Source organism: Herpailurus yagouaroundi, unplaced genomic scaffold (genome assembly GCF_014898765.1).
Source record: "Herpailurus yagouaroundi ecotype Mexico unplaced genomic scaffold, PumYag 216, whole genome shotgun sequence".
NCBI lineage: Eukaryota > Metazoa > Chordata > Mammalia > Carnivora > Felidae > Herpailurus > Herpailurus yagouaroundi.
Genome location: NW_024412447.1, coordinates 7350879 through 7368056, shown reverse-complemented (window position 1 = coordinate 7368056; position 17178 = coordinate 7350879). Strand labels below are relative to the sequence as shown.

The 17178-nt window shown below is 51.9% G+C and overlaps 1 protein-coding gene and 1 long non-coding RNA gene across 6 annotated transcripts; both read left to right on the top strand.

Annotated features, from left to right (window-relative positions):
• Positions 1 to 1158: 1158 nt before the first annotated feature.
• Positions 1159 to 12587, top strand: LOC121017624 (uncharacterized). 5 transcript variants are annotated; one of them, XR_005784830.1, is made up of 4 exons: positions 1159 to 3767; positions 6914 to 7042; positions 9427 to 10442; positions 10953 to 12587. It is a non-coding gene; the product is annotated as an uncharacterized LOC121017624 (long non-coding RNA). The 5 variants fall into 5 exon arrangements; XR_005784831.1 differs by lacking the exon at positions 1159 to 3767 and adding an exon at positions 5560 to 5603; XR_005784832.1 differs by lacking the exons at positions 1159 to 3767; positions 6914 to 7042 and adding an exon at positions 5560 to 5603.
• Positions 12588 to 15593: 3006 nt separating this feature from the next.
• On the top strand, positions 15594 to 17025 carry PPP1R35 (protein phosphatase 1 regulatory subunit 35). The gene is made up of 5 exons (XM_040455969.1): positions 15594 to 15912; positions 15993 to 16245; positions 16324 to 16460; positions 16547 to 16761; positions 16989 to 17025. Exons 1-4 carry the CDS (start codon positions 15676 to 15678, stop codon positions 16718 to 16720), a joined length of 801 nt encoding a protein of 266 aa, XP_040311903.1. The 5' UTR covers positions 15594 to 15675; the 3' UTR covers positions 16721 to 16761; positions 16989 to 17025.
• Positions 17026 to 17178: the final 153 nt, after the last annotated feature.

The window sequence follows — 17178 nt, the reverse complement described above, 5'->3', positions numbered from 1 at the left end:
GCCAGCGACTGACGAGCCCCTCTGGCGCTCGAGGGCTCCGCCGCAGCGAGGTTGGCGGGTCCGAAGACTCCTACCCGGGAGCCGGACACGCGACGGTGGGGAAGGCACGCAGGCCCAGCTGGCCGCGCCCCTGCCGAGAGCGGCGCAAAACTACACCTCCCAGGGTTCCCAGCGGTGCCACGGGCGGGGGCGGGGGCGGAGGCGCGGGGACGCAGGGGAGACCTGGGGTGGTGCGGCGGCTGGGCAAAGGCGCCCCAGGGCCGAGAGTCCTGCTTCCCGGTAGGGTGTCAGCCTGGCGCCCCGGGGCGAACGACCCGGCGGGAGGTCGAGGCGGTTTGGAGGAGGCTGGGGGGTGGGGTGGTGGTGGCGGGAGGCAAGAGGAAGGAGACCGTGGAACCGCAGGTCCCCTCTCGGACTTAGTCCGCCCTTTTGCTGGTCCACGCGGAGGCGCAGAGGTGACTCCCCAAGGAAAAGCAGGGATATGTCACAAGTCTGCAAAATTAGGGGATTTCAGTGTTCACGGGCCTTGGGGGTGGCTTGGTGAAGGAGGAAGGGATGACAGCAGAGGCCCCGGGGCGGGGTGGTAGGGGGCAAGGGGAGGAGGAGGGAGGGTGCGGCTGGCTGTGTTGCTAGGTCTTGCTCACGTAGAGGTTAGTCGTGAATAGGCGGTGGGCGTGAGCAAAGCGGGGATTGGGGGATAGGGGGTGGGCGGGGGGTAGTGAGGAGCAACGGGGAGGGTTGCTGGAAGCGCCCAATTCACTAGAAGAGTCAGCAAACTACTCCCCTCACCGCTTCCCGATCCCTCACTGCTCTGGAGGAGTTGGGCCCCCTTGCTGGGAATCCGGGGCATCTTTCCCAAAAGTCGGGAACTGCAGCTGGCTGCCCAGTCCTATAGCTCTGCTACCCTGAGCCTATTAGCTGTCCGCCGCACCTCAACCTTTACAGCCACAGTGATACCAGCCACCACTTATTAAGCACCTATGGCAACTATTTTTTATGTCCTGTTCTAAGTAATTCTCATAGCAGCTTTATGATGAGGTATTATTGCTTCCGTTTTTTGTAAGAGAAACCAGGGACAGAAGGGTCATGTTTAATAAGATCGTGCCGCTTTCATTGATCCAATTAATGAGTCCAGCTCAGAGGGGACATGTAACATACATGTTAAACATACACACACATACCTGTTACACTGCAGGTGTTCAGTGCATTAAGTGACTTCACTGGGAATCTGTCTGGACTTTAGTTAGCATGAAGTCAAAACCTGCTTTCAGGTGTGGCCTCAAAACGGGCTGATACACAGTGGCTCATTTCTGGAGCTTTCAATTACCAGTTATTCCTCACATCTCCCTATGTGCCAGGAACCATTCTGGACCTGAATGGCATTGGTACAGGGTCTGTGTCCAGAGGTTGGAATGGTTGCCTCACTGTTTAAGATTCAGGATCAGCCCCTCCAAGTCCTCTTCCTACTGGGGACCTTAAGGTTTCAGCGAGAGGGTGGTGGAGCAGGGTTAAGGGTGCCCTGAGGGTCACTGGCAAATAGCCTTGCAAGTAGCTACAGGCCCAGGAGCCATTCCAGCCTTGAGCCTGTGGGCTTGTGGGAAGGAATACTGCTCTCATTTTTCTTTGGCTTCTTTGACATCCTGGGAGTGGGAGGGGAGGAAAGGAAGAAGGTGAGTTCAGCCAGCAGCCAAGGGAGCTGTTTGCACCTCCCACCACTCTGTCCCTCCCCAGACATGATGGAGTCCTGTCTGGACTTGGCCAAACAGGGGAACAGAGACTTGCTTGAGAGAAAGGGGCGGGATGGAAGACAAGTCCACAGAACTTGCTTTTCCCAGATGTCTCAGTGCACCCAAGTGGCCTCCTTCCTCCAAATCCTAAATAATCCAGCCTAGAGCCCTGGAGAGGAACTTCCCAATGGGGAGGGAAGCCGAAGTAATCTCCTGGGGGTAGTGATTTGTGGGGAAGGATGCTTACTCACCCCAGCCCTCTCCTGGCAAAAAGAAGTGTGGGACAGAGTGACCGCCACAGAAATCTGCCTCCTGATGACAGTCTTGTGAAAAACTCCCACCTTGGACACCTTCCCCTCCCATCCCCATCAGACCCCAGGCCCTTCTCCTCCATCAAATCTGTTCCACCCCATGAGGCAGATGTGGTAGGACTAGGGATAGTCTGAGTTGGGACCACCGTCCTTCTTTCTTTTCAAAGCTTACCCATCCTATTAGAAGGGCCCTGGGAATTTGGGCAGCAAAATGAGAGTGCTGGTCCCACATGCCCTTGCTCTCTGCCCCATCTCCCCTTCTCCTCCAAGATCATCGGATTTCCTGAAGATTCCAAATCTTTTGTCCAGCTCTGCCACACAGCAAAACGTGTCACACCCCTGCAGAAACCTTCCAGTAGTTTTCAATCATTCTTGGAAGAAAATCCAAACTGTTCCCTTTGTCTAAAATGCCCTTCTCTCAGATCTTGGCACGGTGGGCTCCTTGCCAGTCTGGATTCTGTACAAATGTCACCACGTCTTCAGGAACCCTTTCCCTGACAACCTAGAGATCAGGAAAGACCCACCGTCTTGGCCATCTTCTGCCTTTCACCATGCTTTATCTTTACCTAGTACTTAACAGTATCTGAAATTATATTTATTTACCAGTGTACTTGCGAGGCAGCTGTGAAATGCATGGGAAGTGGTTTAAACTAACACTTCCTGGATGTGTGACCTTGGGTGAATCTGTTAACCTCTCTGAGCCTTGGTTTCCTCATCTGTAAAATGGGGAAAGCAGTTGTACCTGTATCACAGGGTTGTCATGAAGATCCAGGAAGTGATGCTCAGCACAGTATAAGGACTCAATAAATGTAGGCTGTTATTATTATGATAACAGTTAAGAGTGACAGTGTATGGTTACCATCCCCATGGCCCCAAACAGTACTGAATAAAACAGAAACTAAACCTTTACCTATTATGTGGGAAGCACACTCCCACCAGCTGTCTTGTGGGCGCCATGCCATTTTGGAAATGACCAAGAATGCCATGTGCAGCGAGTACCAGGAAGAGCACTTGACAGAGAGTCAAAAGCCATTGGTTCTGGACTCAGTGTTGTTACCACTTCACCTCAGGACTTGGGCTGGTCACCTTTTTTCACTGGGCCTCAGGCTCTTCCAAGAAAATAATGGATTGAAGCAACTGATTGCTGTGCTCTCTGCCAGCTTCCAGGGGTTCTGCTTTGAGTCCTGTGCTCTCTTTATCCACCACATAGCCTTCAAGGTTGGGGAGACACGTGGTGCCTTCAACTTCCCTCAACCTTGTTTCCTAACAGGCCAAAGCTGCCGCGAAGAGAGTTGAACCCAGGGAAAACATTCTTTGTTTAAACCTTTGAACCCAGAGACAAAAGTCTCAGCCCTGGACACCAGATCTTCTTTTCACCCACATCACTCTCCCTGCTTCACCCTCATCTGCTGTCATATCTGAGCCCTGAGGAAGGAGAGCCAGCCCTCACTTCCCCTACAGGCATGAAGGCTTTGGCCTCAGTTATTCTCAGACATGCAGACAGGGTGTGTGTGTAGCTGCATGTACACAGATGTGTGTGCCTGTATGTACTTGCGGGTATCTGTAGCTATATTTTCACTTGTTTCCATTTTTCCCTCAGGAGCGGCAAGACTGAGATTAACTGAAGGAGAAGATTGTACATCCCAGGGCTGAAAATGCTGTCTGCCCCTTGCTGGAGCTGCCGATCTGTCCCGTGGGGTCATTCTGGGGTGCTGGGAATGGCCTAAGGGTAGGGATCTCCTCTTCCCTTCTTAGACCTCTTTGTTTCACGAGTTGAGCCCTCCTGTCCCACACCTGTCTGCCCACCTCACCTGGGATGCTGTATCCCTGCGAAAGCTGAGTCATGGCCTGTTTCCCTTTCCCTCAGTGCCTCCTGCAGTGAGTGGCTGTAGAGGGGCGGGTTTTGCAAGACAGGCTCAATGTTTTGTGTTAAAGGAGTCTGTGCAAGGGCACAACTGAGGTGTGACAGTGGCTGGCCCAAGCTGGGACAGATGAGGTCCTAAGAAGGCTGGTCCCCAGGATGCAGGGGCAGGTCTGTACTACCCTTCTCTGGCTTTCTCTCTGCCTCTACATTTACCCATGTGGTAAAAATAGGCCCAGCTGTTTTTCCTTTATTTATATGCTCTGACAGGTTTATTCGGCTGGGTTATGGGTCCTTTCTAGAGGCCCACAGAGTTTAATATCGAATTTAAGAGCCTTAACTCTGGAGCCAGACTACCAGATTTTAAGTCCTGGCTCTACCACTTACCAGCTGTATGGCCTCGGGCAAGTTACTTAACCTCTCTGTGTCTCCATCACCTCATCTGCAAAATGGAGGTAATGTAGGAATGTTGTGAGGATTTAATGAATTAATGCACAGAAAAATCTTAGAATAGTACTTGCCACATAGTATGTGCTGAATACATGTTTGTTTTTATTATTATTTCTTATTGATATCTAGAAGCTCTTTATATATCAAGGGCATTAAGCCTTTCTGTGATATGAGTTGCAAATGTTTTAACACAATCCTCTTTTTTAACTTTTTATTTTGAAAGAATGTGGATTCACATGCAGTCATCAGAAATAATGTAATATTGAGTGCCTATATACCATTTATTCAGCTTTCCCACATAGAGGTGGCACTTTTTAAAAAATTACTTGACATATATTTAATTTCTTAAAGTTTATTCATTATCGATGTGAGATCTTATGGTATTTGTCTTTCTCTGACTTATTTCACTTAGCACAATGACCTTAAAGTCCATCCATGGTGTCACAAATGGCGGGATTTCCTTTCTTTTTGTGGAATAATATTCCATCATATATATTGGATGAAATCCAATCCCCTTACCTCAGCTGGTCCATCAGTGAGCTTCAGGTTTCTTCCATGTCTTGACTATTGTAATGTTATGATGGGGGCGCCTGGGTGGCTCAGTTAAACATCCAACTCTTAGTTTTGGCTCAGGTCATGATCTCACGGTTGGTGAGTTCAAGGCCCGCATCAGGCTCTGCTCTGACAGCGTGGAGCCTACTTGGGATTCTCTCTCTGCCCCTCCCCTGCTCACTTTCTCTCTCTCAAAATAAATAAATAAACATGAAAAAAATAATGTTATGATGAACCTGGGGGTGCAGATACCTTTTTGAGTTAGTGTTTTTGTTTCTTCTTCAGATAAATCTCCAGAAGTGGGATTGCTGGATCACATGGTAGTTCTATTTTTAATTTTTGAGAAACCTCCATACCATTTGCCATAGTGGCTGCACCAAGTGACATTCCCATCAGCAGTGCACAAGTGTTGTGTTTTCTCCACACCCTCACCAACACTTATAATCTCTTGTCTTTTTAAAAATATGTTTTAATGTTTATTTTTCAGAGAGACAAAGAGAAACAGAGTGTGAGTGGGGGAGGGGCAGAGAGAGAGAGGGAGACAGAATCCAAAGCAGGCTCCAGGCTCTGAGCTGTCAGCACAGAGCCCGACACAGGGCTCCAACTCATGGACTGAGAAATCATGACCTGAACTGAAGTTGGACGCTTAACTGAGCCACCCAGGAACCCCTCTTGTCTTTTTGGTGGCAGACATTCTAACAGGTATGAGCTTATTTACTCTTATTTTTCACCAAACAAATACAGTTTTGGAATTTTACATGGGGTTAGAGAGATCTTTGCGGTGCAACTTGGAGTACGTCGTCTCTTCATGTAAGTCCTTTTCAGGGTGTTCTGTAGCCCTTAGGATGAAATCCAATCCCCTTACCTCAGCTCCTGGCGGTGGTCCCTGTCCACCTGCCTGACCTCATCTCTTTGGGTTTCCCCTTGCTGTCACTTCCAGTGTGCTTGGTTGGTTTCCATTTATTTCCTCCTGCCCCTGGGCCTTTGCAGATGCTGATTCTTCAGTTTTGAAAGTTGTTCCCCCACATTCTTCACCTGGCTTGCTCCCATTCCCCCTTCAGAGCTTCTCTCCCCCTCCCTCAGAGAAGACTTCCCTGAGTCCCCGCCCCCTCCCTGGGCAGTGTCCCGGGGTCCCAGGCTTACCTTAGCACAGTGCCCCTCACGCAGAGGTGTTCAATGGATGTTTGGGGTAGGGAAGGCTGACTCATTGGGTATGCACTACTTGGTCCTGGCCTGTCCACTCGATGGGCTTCAGGGTTCAGACTCACTCCCTTTGGGGTCCTGCCTTTGGCTCCCTGACTGTGCTCCCCTCCCCAAGAAAACCTTTAAGACCCAGAAGCAAGCAGGGAGAAACACAAAGCCTGGGGCTGGAAGGGAGAGCCAGGGGAGATTAAGCACTGTCCAGACGGGTTGTTGACTCCTTGTCTCGGGTCTACCCCACAGAAAGTGGGGGTTCAGAGGTGACCAGGGAGAAGCCTGGTGTGAAATAGACAGGAATTGGGAGTCACAGGTGAGAACTCTCCTCGTCCCTAACAGCCTACTCAGATTTGTTTTTTCCTTCACCACACTGTCCTTTACCTGCTCTCCTCTCCACCCCATCCACAGCTATGGCTCCACTTGTGTGTCCCTGCCCCTGAGGACAGGCTGCCACCCAGGACTTATTGGGGCAATACCTCCAGGCAGTACTGACAGGTGCCGGGGCACCTGTGCGGCACTGCCTCTCCTTTTTGCTCTCTGATGGCCCTGCCTCCATCCTTTTCTGTGTCCTTCCCTCCTCCCATTCCCTGGTGAATGTCCAGGAGGCTCTGGAGCCAATCAGGGAGAAGTCAGGATCTTCCACTCTCGATGTGAGCGGGAGCAATGGAAGTAGGGGTCAGCACTACACAAGGTGGCTTCTCAGTCCCTTCCTCATGAACTCTCTGAGCAGAGAACCTGGCACCCAGCAAAATCAGTCCCCTGAACCCAGGGCAGTGTGGGAACGGGACTCAAAGCCCTCTCCTGTACCTTTTCAGGCTTCACGGAGTGCTGGGGTTGACTTCTAGAGACAAGCAAAACCCTCAGAGGGCAGATAATTAGCAGTGCACAAGAGATACAGCCAACTCAGAAAAACCCATCCTTCCTAGCTGTGTGACCTTGAGCAAGTGAGTTAACCTGTCTGAATCTTACTTTCCTTATCTGGAAAATACAGTAAATACTTAATGTCACACGGCTGCATGAATGTGAAGTGCCTTGCATAGGGCTTGATACATGGTGAATTGGCAGCAGGTGAATAGGTCTTCTAAACACACCAGAGAAGTGGTTCTCAGGGTGTGGTGCTAGACCAGCTGTACTAGCCGCACCCTGAAAATGGGTAGAAATGTAGACTCTCAGGCCCTATCCCAGACCCACTGAATCAGAATCTCTGAGGGCGGGTCCCACCCATCTGTTTTAACAAGACAGACGAAGTTTGAGAACCACTGCCATATTGAGCAGGAATGCAGACCATTAGATTCCGAAGCTTTCAGACACATCAGAATCACCTGGGAACTCGTTAAAAATACAGATTCTGGGGCACCTGGTGGCTCAGTCTGTTGAGTGGGCAACTTCAGCTCAGGACATGATCTCCTGGTTCCTGAGTTCGAGCCCCACATGGGGCTCACTGTTGTCAGCACAGAGCTTGCTTCAGATTCTCTGTGCCCCCCGCCTGTCTGCCCCTCCTCTGCTTGTGAGGGGCAAAATAAATAAACATTGTGGTGCCTGGGTGGCTCAGTCGGTTAAGCATCTGACTTCCACCCAGGTCATGATCTCATGGTTTGTGAGTTGGAGCCCTGCCTTGGGCTGTGCTGACAGCCTGGAGCCTGCTTCAGATTTTATGTCTCCCTCTCTCTTTCTGCCCCTCCCCCGCTCACACTCTGTCTCTCTCTCTCTCTCTCTCTCAAAAATAAATAAACATTAAATTTTCTAAATAAACATTAAAAAGGAGAAAAATAATACAGATCCCTGGCCTCAAAGCCAGGATTGAAGTGAGGCCTGGGAATTATATTTTAACCTGAGATGGGTTGGATGGGGGGGCCATGCACCAGAAGCTGCCCTGGGGAAAGGTCATGGAAGGCCCCTTGGGTAGTTGAAGGCTCCAGCCTGGGGTCCTGGGGACTTCCTTTGGGTGGGAAAGGTGATATAAAGCTGGAAACTGAAGGAATTTGCACTTTACCCTGAAGTCACTGAGGAAAGGGGAGGAAGGGTACACAATGAAGGCAGTGCGTGCCAAACCTGGCTACCGGCCCAACCCCGTGACGTCACCCCACAACCCCTGAGGCCCTGGCCGCCCCGGGGGTCTCTGCCGCCTCCTCCCGCGGTCCGACTGGTGTAGGTGCGGGGAGACCCGGCCCCAGGGCACCAAGCTCCGGGTGGGATGTCCGGGTGGAACGACAGCGCGGCACCAAGCCGGCCGCCGAGCTGGGGGACCTGCGCGATCCGCCACCTCGCTCTCCTGAGCTCCAGGTGGCGCTGGCGTGCGCGGACGCCCGATCCGCCGAGGCTTTGCCACCGCCCTCTCGCCGCTCCTCGGCCCCAGGGTAGGAGCTGGCAGCGGCCTGGAGGGGCGGCGGCCACGGCGGCGGAGGGGCGGGAGGGCCTCCTGGCAGTGTCCGCGAACAGGGATGCGTCCCTGTGTGAGCCTCAGACCCGAGCCCCTGCCCCTCCTCGCCGCGGCCCTTACGGAGCCCCTGCCCTGTGTCCTCGGGGTCCGCCCACCGTGGTAACTTCGGCCGTTGGACACTGGTTCCACCGGACAGTTAATTTCTAGTTAAAACAATTCCGGGCTTGGGTTGAGCGTCTTGAGGCTTGATTTCGGCCTAGGTCTTGATCCCAGGGTTCTGGGATCGAGCCCCTCGCTCCAACCCCCCACCCCTCCACACCCCCAGCTCTCTCTCTCGCGCGCGCGCGCTCTCAAATAAAGCCAAAACAACAACACAACACACACACACAGACACACACCCCTTCTCAACAAGCTAGTGAAACCTGTCCCCTGCCCGGGAACAGCTAGCCTGTCTCACCCTCTTGCTCTACTGTTCTTGCTGCCATGTCCACCATCACCGGAGCTCGCACTTCATGCCTAACAGAGCTTTGCATCCATCACCTCATTTAGTCCTGAAGGCAGACTGTCTCTTAGGCCCTAAGGCCATCACTGCTGGTTTCCAAATCAGTAAATTGTGGTTTAGAGGAGTTCAGTAACACCTCTAAGATCCCACAGTTAGTGATATTGGATGTCACTGATCACTGCTTTCCCCATTTCCCTGACTGAACCTAGGGGCCCCTCCTCCTTCTCTCTCCGTCCTTCAGGGCCAACGGTTACTGTTGTGTAGGTTGTGCACTGCACAACTCTACAATCAACAGACATGTATGGAACCATTAGGGCAATTTTTCACCACATGGCAGTAAAGGGCTTCAGGAAAGGGGCACATTTTTCTAATTTGCACAAAATTGCCTTGTGGGCTGCCCCAGTGTCCCTGCACCATCTCTCCAAGTTTGTTCCTCCTCTTCCCAGCAGGTGCATCTGCCATCCTACACCGAATTTGGCTTTCTACAGGACCATGGAGGTCTTCATAGAGCCTGGCCCAAGGGATCTACTCTCTTCTGATGGATAGTGCTCTGTGACATGACCTGATGCTGCTCCTCAGTGGGACCTGTACCTGTTAACAAGTACATGCTTACATGTGTGTGTGTTGGGGGTCACCTCATCGGCCAAAGCATAACTACCCCTTGCAGGTGAGAGTGTCTTGTAAGCAAGATGAGATTTTCCTGGTGGGATTTCTGGGGAGTACAGGACAAGTGGATGAGCCCTATGAACCAGGCATGTTGATCCTCCAAGCTGATATTATAAGGGCTATGAAGAGGACTCCCACCCACCCTCCCAGAACCACACTGGGCACCCTGCAGATTTGAGGGTGGGCAGAGAAGATCTGGAGAGGATGGATATGGTCTCAGGAACATCCAGCTCACTGCATGGATGCCTCCAGCGCCAAGTGGGGCAGAGATGATGCTGGGAGTGGAGTGATAGAAGCTGGCCTAGGATCTAGAGAAGAGGAAGAGAAGGATATGGAGAACCAGTCTCTTGGAAGTGGAGGAGGGGAGAGATATCTAGGCTGCATTGGGTAAGGGGAACACCCTGAGCTGGGACCACTGGCCTGAAGGTAGAGAAGGAAGAGGAGATTTTGATCAGATTGGGGAACCCTGGTCTTGGTGCCCAATGTCCCAGCTTAGCTTCGGGCCATGGTGGGGCTCTCTTGGAATGATGGCTTCCCATTCCAGGGCTTCTCCTGTTCCTCCATTTGACCTGTGCCCTGTGTTACCTCAGTTCCTTGCTCACTGGATGACTCCCAAAGCACGGAGCTTGCTCCTGGCAGGAGATCTGACCTGCTCCACCGCTCCAGCTCTCACTGCACCCACTTTATGCTTCTAGGGTTTTCTCTTTTGCCAAGAAGCAGTTGATCTCCAGCATCCATCCTCAGACCTGCCACTTTTAAGTTGCATCAGGATACTCGCTGCTTCCTGCGGCGCCTGGTAGGCCTGGCTGGTTGGACACATCTATCCAGTCATCCTGAATTGCCACTCCTGGCTGGGGGCTGACTGGGGAGGCTGCCATGGCTGGTGGGGAGGGGAGATGCTAGAGTCCTGGGGAGAAGTGAGAGTCTTGGGAAGGAGAGAGGAAGGGGCTGGTTGCAGGAGATGCCAAGGGGAGGGGACCAGCCCCTGGGTGGTGGCAAAAGACTGAACTCTGTGTGTGTGTGTGTGTGTGTGTGTGTGTGGTGTTTGGGGGAGGGGATATACTGCCTGGAACAGAAGCTGCTCAGAGATCAACTAATATAGTACCTCCACCTTTAATAATGAGAAGACTAAGGCCTAAAGAGGAAAGAGATGGTGTTGCTGGAGGGGGTGGGGGTGGGGGGGAGTCCTTTGGCTTCTGGACCCAGGCCCAGTCCTCTCTGGGATGTGAGTCCCTCCTATTCCTCTCTCTGTCCCTAAGCGTGGACTATGGACCTGGGGCAGCAGATGTGATATCTGTGCCCACAGGCACATCTTTGGCGACAGCAGTGTGGAAGGCCTCTTTCTCTGCCAAGTTCACTTCCTGCTGGACTACCTGGTTCCTGCTTGTGGCCCCTCCATCCCTCTAGCCTAGAACCAACCCAATTCCAGATCTTTGCTCAGCTCATTGGTGCCAGAGCAACACGCCTTTCTTCAGCCTAGGATGCAGATAGGAAACGTGCTGGGCATTTGGGGGTTTTCTTGGGTTAAGGACTGACACAGTGCATGGCAGAGAGGAGCTTGTCAGGGGTAGGGTGGGGGCTGGGTCCTAATTCCTAGGGCTCTGCTAGCAGCCCAGGTTTTGGTCTCCTAAAACTCAGTATCTAAGGCCTCAGTTTCTTGAGCACGCTTCCTGGTTGCCATGGTTGCCTGATGCTTTGGACATGATCAGTGACCAGCTGTGTGGCCACTCCCTGGACCTTGAGATGTTGGAGGCCGTTGGATGGGCATTGCTGGACAGAGACCCTCACCATTAACTTCTTCACACAAGACTTCCCCTAATGGCCCCTCCCTCTGTGCTGATATGGCCCCCATCCCTTTCCCTACATGGAGGGACCCCAGTGAGTCATTCCTCTATAATGCCAACACCAGGCTTCCCTTCCCAGTGCCTCCAATACACCACCTGTCTATCTCCCGCGTCCCACTCTTCCTTCTCCTGTCTTTACCTGTTTCCCTTGGTAACTCTCTGGAGCCTGGGGAAGCCTTCTCAGGACAAGATGGTCCTTCATGACCAGATCCTTCTCACCAAGGGGACTCCAATCTCAGCCCCCCAAGGGATGGGGATGCTGCCAAGGTGAGAGTGTGGGTGAGATCCTGGGGAACACGGTGACCCAAGCCCGAGGTGCTGCCCAGACTTTTCGCCCAACTGTATTAGTTTTCTGGGGCTGCCATAACAAGTTACCACACACTCAATGCCTTAAAACAACATAAATTCATTCTCTCATGGTTCTGGAGGTCAGAAGTCTGAAGTTAGTTTCCCTGAGCCAAAATCAAGGTGCAAGGAGAGCTGTGCTCCCTCCAGAGGCTCTGGAGGAGAATCCATTCTTTGCTTTCGTCCAGCCTCTGGTGGCCACTCTGATCTCTCTCACATTGTCTCCTCTTTGCTGCCTCCCTCTTTTAAGGAGACTTGGGATTGGGCCTCATGTCTCTGGGAGGTCATTATTCAGCCTCCTACACCACCTTTCACCCAAATGCACACACTCACAGTTGTTGATCGCTTGGTCTAGGAGCTGTGGAAATCAGCCAGGAAAGGAGTTGAGAAGTAGGAGAGGGCCCAGGACTAGCCCTAGGCCAAAGGCTTAGTAGCTTCTGGGTGGGCCTACCTGGGAGTGGGAGGGGGGAGCAGCAAAGTCTGGGGGGAACTGCCACATTTCTCCCCAAGTTGTACATCCCAAATAGTATTTGCCCAAAGACCTCTTTCATGCCACCTGCCCCACTTGCAGGTTGGGAAGCACTAGGGGTTATGGGTAAGAGCCTGGGTAGTCAGGCCCTGGGGCCAAGGTAGGCTGAGGCATCACCATTTACCAGTTGTGGTTCTCAAAATGTGGGCTAGGGCCAGCAGCATTAACATCATCTGGGAGTTTATTAGAAATGCAATTTCTTGGGGGGAACGCCTGGGTGGCTCAGTTGGTTAAGCGTCCAACTTCGGCTCAGGTCATGATCTCATGGTTTGTGGGTTTGAGCCTCGTGTCAGGCTCTGTGCTGACAGCTCAGAGCCTGGAGCCTGCTTCAGATTCTGTGTCTCCCTCTCTCTCTGCCCCTTCTTGGCTCATGCTCTGTCTCTGTCTCTCTCAAAAATATATAAACATTTAAAAAAATAATAAAATAAAAATTTTTTAAGTTCAATTTCTTGGGCCATACTACAGACCTACTGGATCAGAAACTCTTTGCTGGAGCCTGGCATTCTGTGTTTTAACATGCCATCCAGGAGATTTTGATGCATTTTTAAAAATGTTTATTTTTGAGAGAGGAGGGGCAGAAAGAGAGGGAGACAGAATCTGAAGCAGGCTCTAGGCTCTGAGCTGTCAGCACAGAGCCCAACGTGGGGCTCAAACCCACAAACCGTGAGATCATGAGCTGAGCTGAAGTTGGATGCTTAACCGACTGAGCCACCCAGGCACCCCAGCTTTTATTATTTTTTTTTTTGGCTCAGCATAACCTAGCTAATTCATCCAAGTTGTTGTGTACCAATAGTATGTTCCTTTTGATTGCTGAGTAGCATTTTATAGTATGGATATACAATAGTTTAACATTTATTTGTTTGTTTGTTTGTTTATTTAGGCTGATAGCAGACAGCCCAATGTGGGGCCGAACTCATGAACCGGGAGATCACGACCTGAGACGAAGTTGGTCACTTAACCAACTGAACCCCCCAGGTACCTCCATAATTTAACTATTTACCTGGTGAAGGACATTTGGGTTGTTTCAAGTTCTTGGCTATTATGAATAAAGCTGCTATAACCATGTATATGAGTTTTGAAGTGCTCAGGGCTATGGAATTAGCTACCACATTCTGGGGGCCATGGGTGCTTACTGGGTCCATCATTGTTTCTAACGGCTTTTCAGTGGACAGAACTAGGATACACTTTTCAATTTAAACCACAATACACCAGGGGTTCATAAGATACTTCCTAAATTCAATATGGCAGAGAATTTGCATGACATCATTGATTTTATATCCTTTTCTACTAGGTGAAAATTCCAGTTCTGATACTATTAACATAAGTATGTTTTGTCCTACACATTTTTACCTATTTCACACATGACTACTGAATATAACTTAAGACTTTAGGGCAGGTGTTTTTTTTTTTGTTTTGTTTTGTTTTGTTTTTTAATGGCAGTTAATTTTGTCCTTAGGGCAGATCTTTGGGATGTACAGTTAAATTTATGTGTTTTCAAGTCATTGAGAAAAGTTCCCTTCCGTATTAAGTTAGGCCACCATGTAGAATCACATTTAGGTTCATTTATTTCATTTTACTTTCAACTTTTAGGGATTGATTTTTAAAAAATATTTTTTATTTTTTGAGAGAAAGAGAGCGAGCATGAGCAGGGGAGGGGCAGAGAGAGATGGGGAGAGAGGATCCAAAGCAGGCTCTGTGCTGACAGTAGAGAGCCGGATGCGGGGCTTGAACTCACTAACTGTTACATCATGACCTGAGCCGGAATCAAGAGTCTGACCTTAAGGGACTGAGCCACCCAGATGCCCCATAGGGACTGATCTTTAAAAATTAATTTTTGTCATATAGCTATGGAAAACATAGGCTTCAAAGTCAAACACACAAAACAAAGTATATCAAAGTCTAGCCTCTTTTGCTTTCATTTTGTTCGCTCCTTCTTACAAAGTTTTTGAGTTATATTTCCACTTAAAAAAAAAACGCAGGAATTTACATTTGTACCTCCCCACTCCCTGTCACAAATGAATAGTAGAAGAATTTGTATACTTTCCTGCTGAAGACAGGATAGCCTCTAGTGTTTCACCCCTGAGATCCTCAGAAACATTTTTTTTCTTTTTTTTTTTTAAATGCACGTAGCTATCTATGCCTTCTACCGGATCTTCCACAGCAGTTTTCAGAAAGATAAAGCATATGAAAACACTCAAACTGCAAAGTGGCAGACAAACGTGCCTGTTGACGGAGTAATAACCCATCTGGGGAGAACCTCAAGAGTCATGAGCCCAACTTAGCACATTTCACACAAGACAAAAGAGGCTCACAGAACTGAGAGGACCTGCCCCAAGGAACACAGGAAACGGGCAAGCGATCCAGTCTCCTGCCCTGCAATCCCCCGAGCCTTTTTTTTTTTTTTCCTTTTTAAAAACTGTACTCAACATACAGGTAACTATTTTTATTTACTTATTTTTTATTTGAGAGAGAGAGAGAGAGAGACTGTGCGCGAGGAGGGGAGAGGGGCAGAGGGGGAGAGAGAATCTCAAGCAGCTCCACACTCAGCGGAGAGCCCCACCCCTGCTGGATCCCACAACCGTGGGATCATGACCTGGGTCGAAATCAAGAGTGGGTCGCGCCCCTACAGACACCGATTTTAAAGAGACGAATATTTTAGAGAGCCCTCGAAGGGGAAAAAGTCACAAACGGCTGCAAGGCTGAACGAGGCAGTTCTTGCCGAGGCAACCATGAACGCCCAGAGTCCCGGGAAGAAGTCGGGTCTGGGGGGTCAGAGAGCTTCTCCCTCACTCATACTGGGAAGCTCCCGTCGCAGTTGGCAGGCGACGAAACACACGGAGATGCTGTGAAGGCACCGAGTAGGGAGGGCCGACGTGGGGGCGCCTGACCGTTCAGTTAAAGCTGTCCCATTTGGCATAAAAGACTTAACACACGCACACTCCGGCTTCGAGCAGAAGTCAGATCAAGACTGCAGGAAAAAGACGCCACATCCAGGTTTCCAAAGAAGAAATGGTCCTCGTGAGGACCCGTAGCGCCTCCACGGGCTCCAGCTCTGAAACTTTGGCTTAGGGGTGGGGCCGAGGTTTTGTGGGCGGAAGCCCTCGGGGAGACAGGGAGGGGAGTAACGGAAATGACGCTTAGAAGCGCCGATGGGGTGGGGCAGGGGCTGGTCTTTCCGCCCTGTTTGGGTAGGGGCAAGCGATTTCCGGTAGCGGTGTCTGGAAGGGGAGGGGCGGGGGAGAAGGGGCGGTGAGTTTGTGTTCTGTGACCCCTGGCCTCCAGAGACCTTGCACTCTGGTAGCCAGACCAAGATGATGGGCTGTGAGGAGCCAGGGCTGGAATTGGTCGAAGGGGAGGAGGCCGTGGCGGCCCCAGGGCCACCCCCGGAACCGCGCGCCCCGGAGCCCAGAGCCCCAGTTCCCGAGCCTGGCCTGGACTTGAGCCTGAGCCTGAGCCCGCGGTCCGAGACCCCCGAACGGCCGACCTGCAGCCCTGGGCGGCGGAAGGGGCGGGCGGACCGGCGGGGCGGGGCCCGCAAGGGGCGGCAGGTGAGCTGGGGGAAGGCCTGCCCGCCAGCCCGCAGACGAGCCCGCGCCCACCTCTTCACCGCCCCACTCTCTGCTCCCAGGTACGCTTTCGCTTGGCACCGCTCTCCCCTGTGCGGTCCGAGCCGCTGCTGGCCGCCGCCGCACCCAGCGAGAAGCTCTCGGCGCCGCAGGACCTGGGGGCGCCCGCGCAGCAGAGCAGCCTGGCATTGAGTCTCGAGTTGCAGGCCGCGCGGGCTGCAGCCGAGGGCCAGTTCGATGCCGCGAAGGCCGTGGAGGAACAGCTGAGAAAGTCGTTCCAGACCCGCTGCGGCCTGGAGGAGAGCGTGGCCGAGGGTGAGAGAGAGACGGCCGGCGGGACGCGGGAGTGGGGTTGAGAGGCGCCGCTCACCTCCGCTCCCCCTGCGGTCTCAGGGCTGAACGTGCCGCGCTCCAAACGGCTCTTCCGAGACCTGGTGAGCCTGCAGGTGCCAGAGGAACAGGTTCTGAACGCGGCGCTGAGGGAGAAACTGGCGCTCCTACCACCGCAGGCCCGAGCCCCGCCCCCAAAGGTGAGGGACCTGGGCTTGAGTTTCGGCCTTGTGCCCTCCTCCCCTTCCCGAGTGTAACCTCACTTTGGGCTCCCAATTCCCAACAGGAGCCACCTGGGCCAGGGCCAGACATGACCATCCTTTGTGACCCAGAAACATTATTTTATGAGTCTCCACACCTGACCGTGGACGGTCTGCCTCCTCTGCGTCTCCAACTCCGGCCCCGCCCTTCAGAAGATACCTTCCTCATGCACCGGACACTGAGGCGATGGGAAGCGTAGACGTGAAGGCTCCCGGGATTGCTAGTTCGTATATTTGTGTTAAAAACTTTTTCATGGGGCGCCTGGGTGGCGCAGTCGGTTAAGCGTCGACTTCAGCCAGGTCACGATCTCGCGGTCCGTGAGTTCTAGCCCCGCGTCGGGCTCTGGGCTGATGGCTCAGAGCCTGGAGCCTGTTTCCGATTCTGTGTCTCCCTCTCTCTCTGCCCCTCCCCCGTTCATGCTCTGTCTCTCTCTGTCCCAAAAATAAATAAACGTTGAAAAAAAAAAAAAAAACTTTTTCAGAATAAAGTGGCTTTGCTAACAAATGGGACTCTTCTTGGGAGCCTTAAAATGAGGTCAAGCCTCAGGTTGGAAGCTGTCTGGAAGTCAAGTTTTTGGTCTTTTAGGAACTTGGTAGTGCTAGCAAGTTAACACTGTCCCACCCTCCCCACCCCTTCAGTCACAGACACTGCATTTGT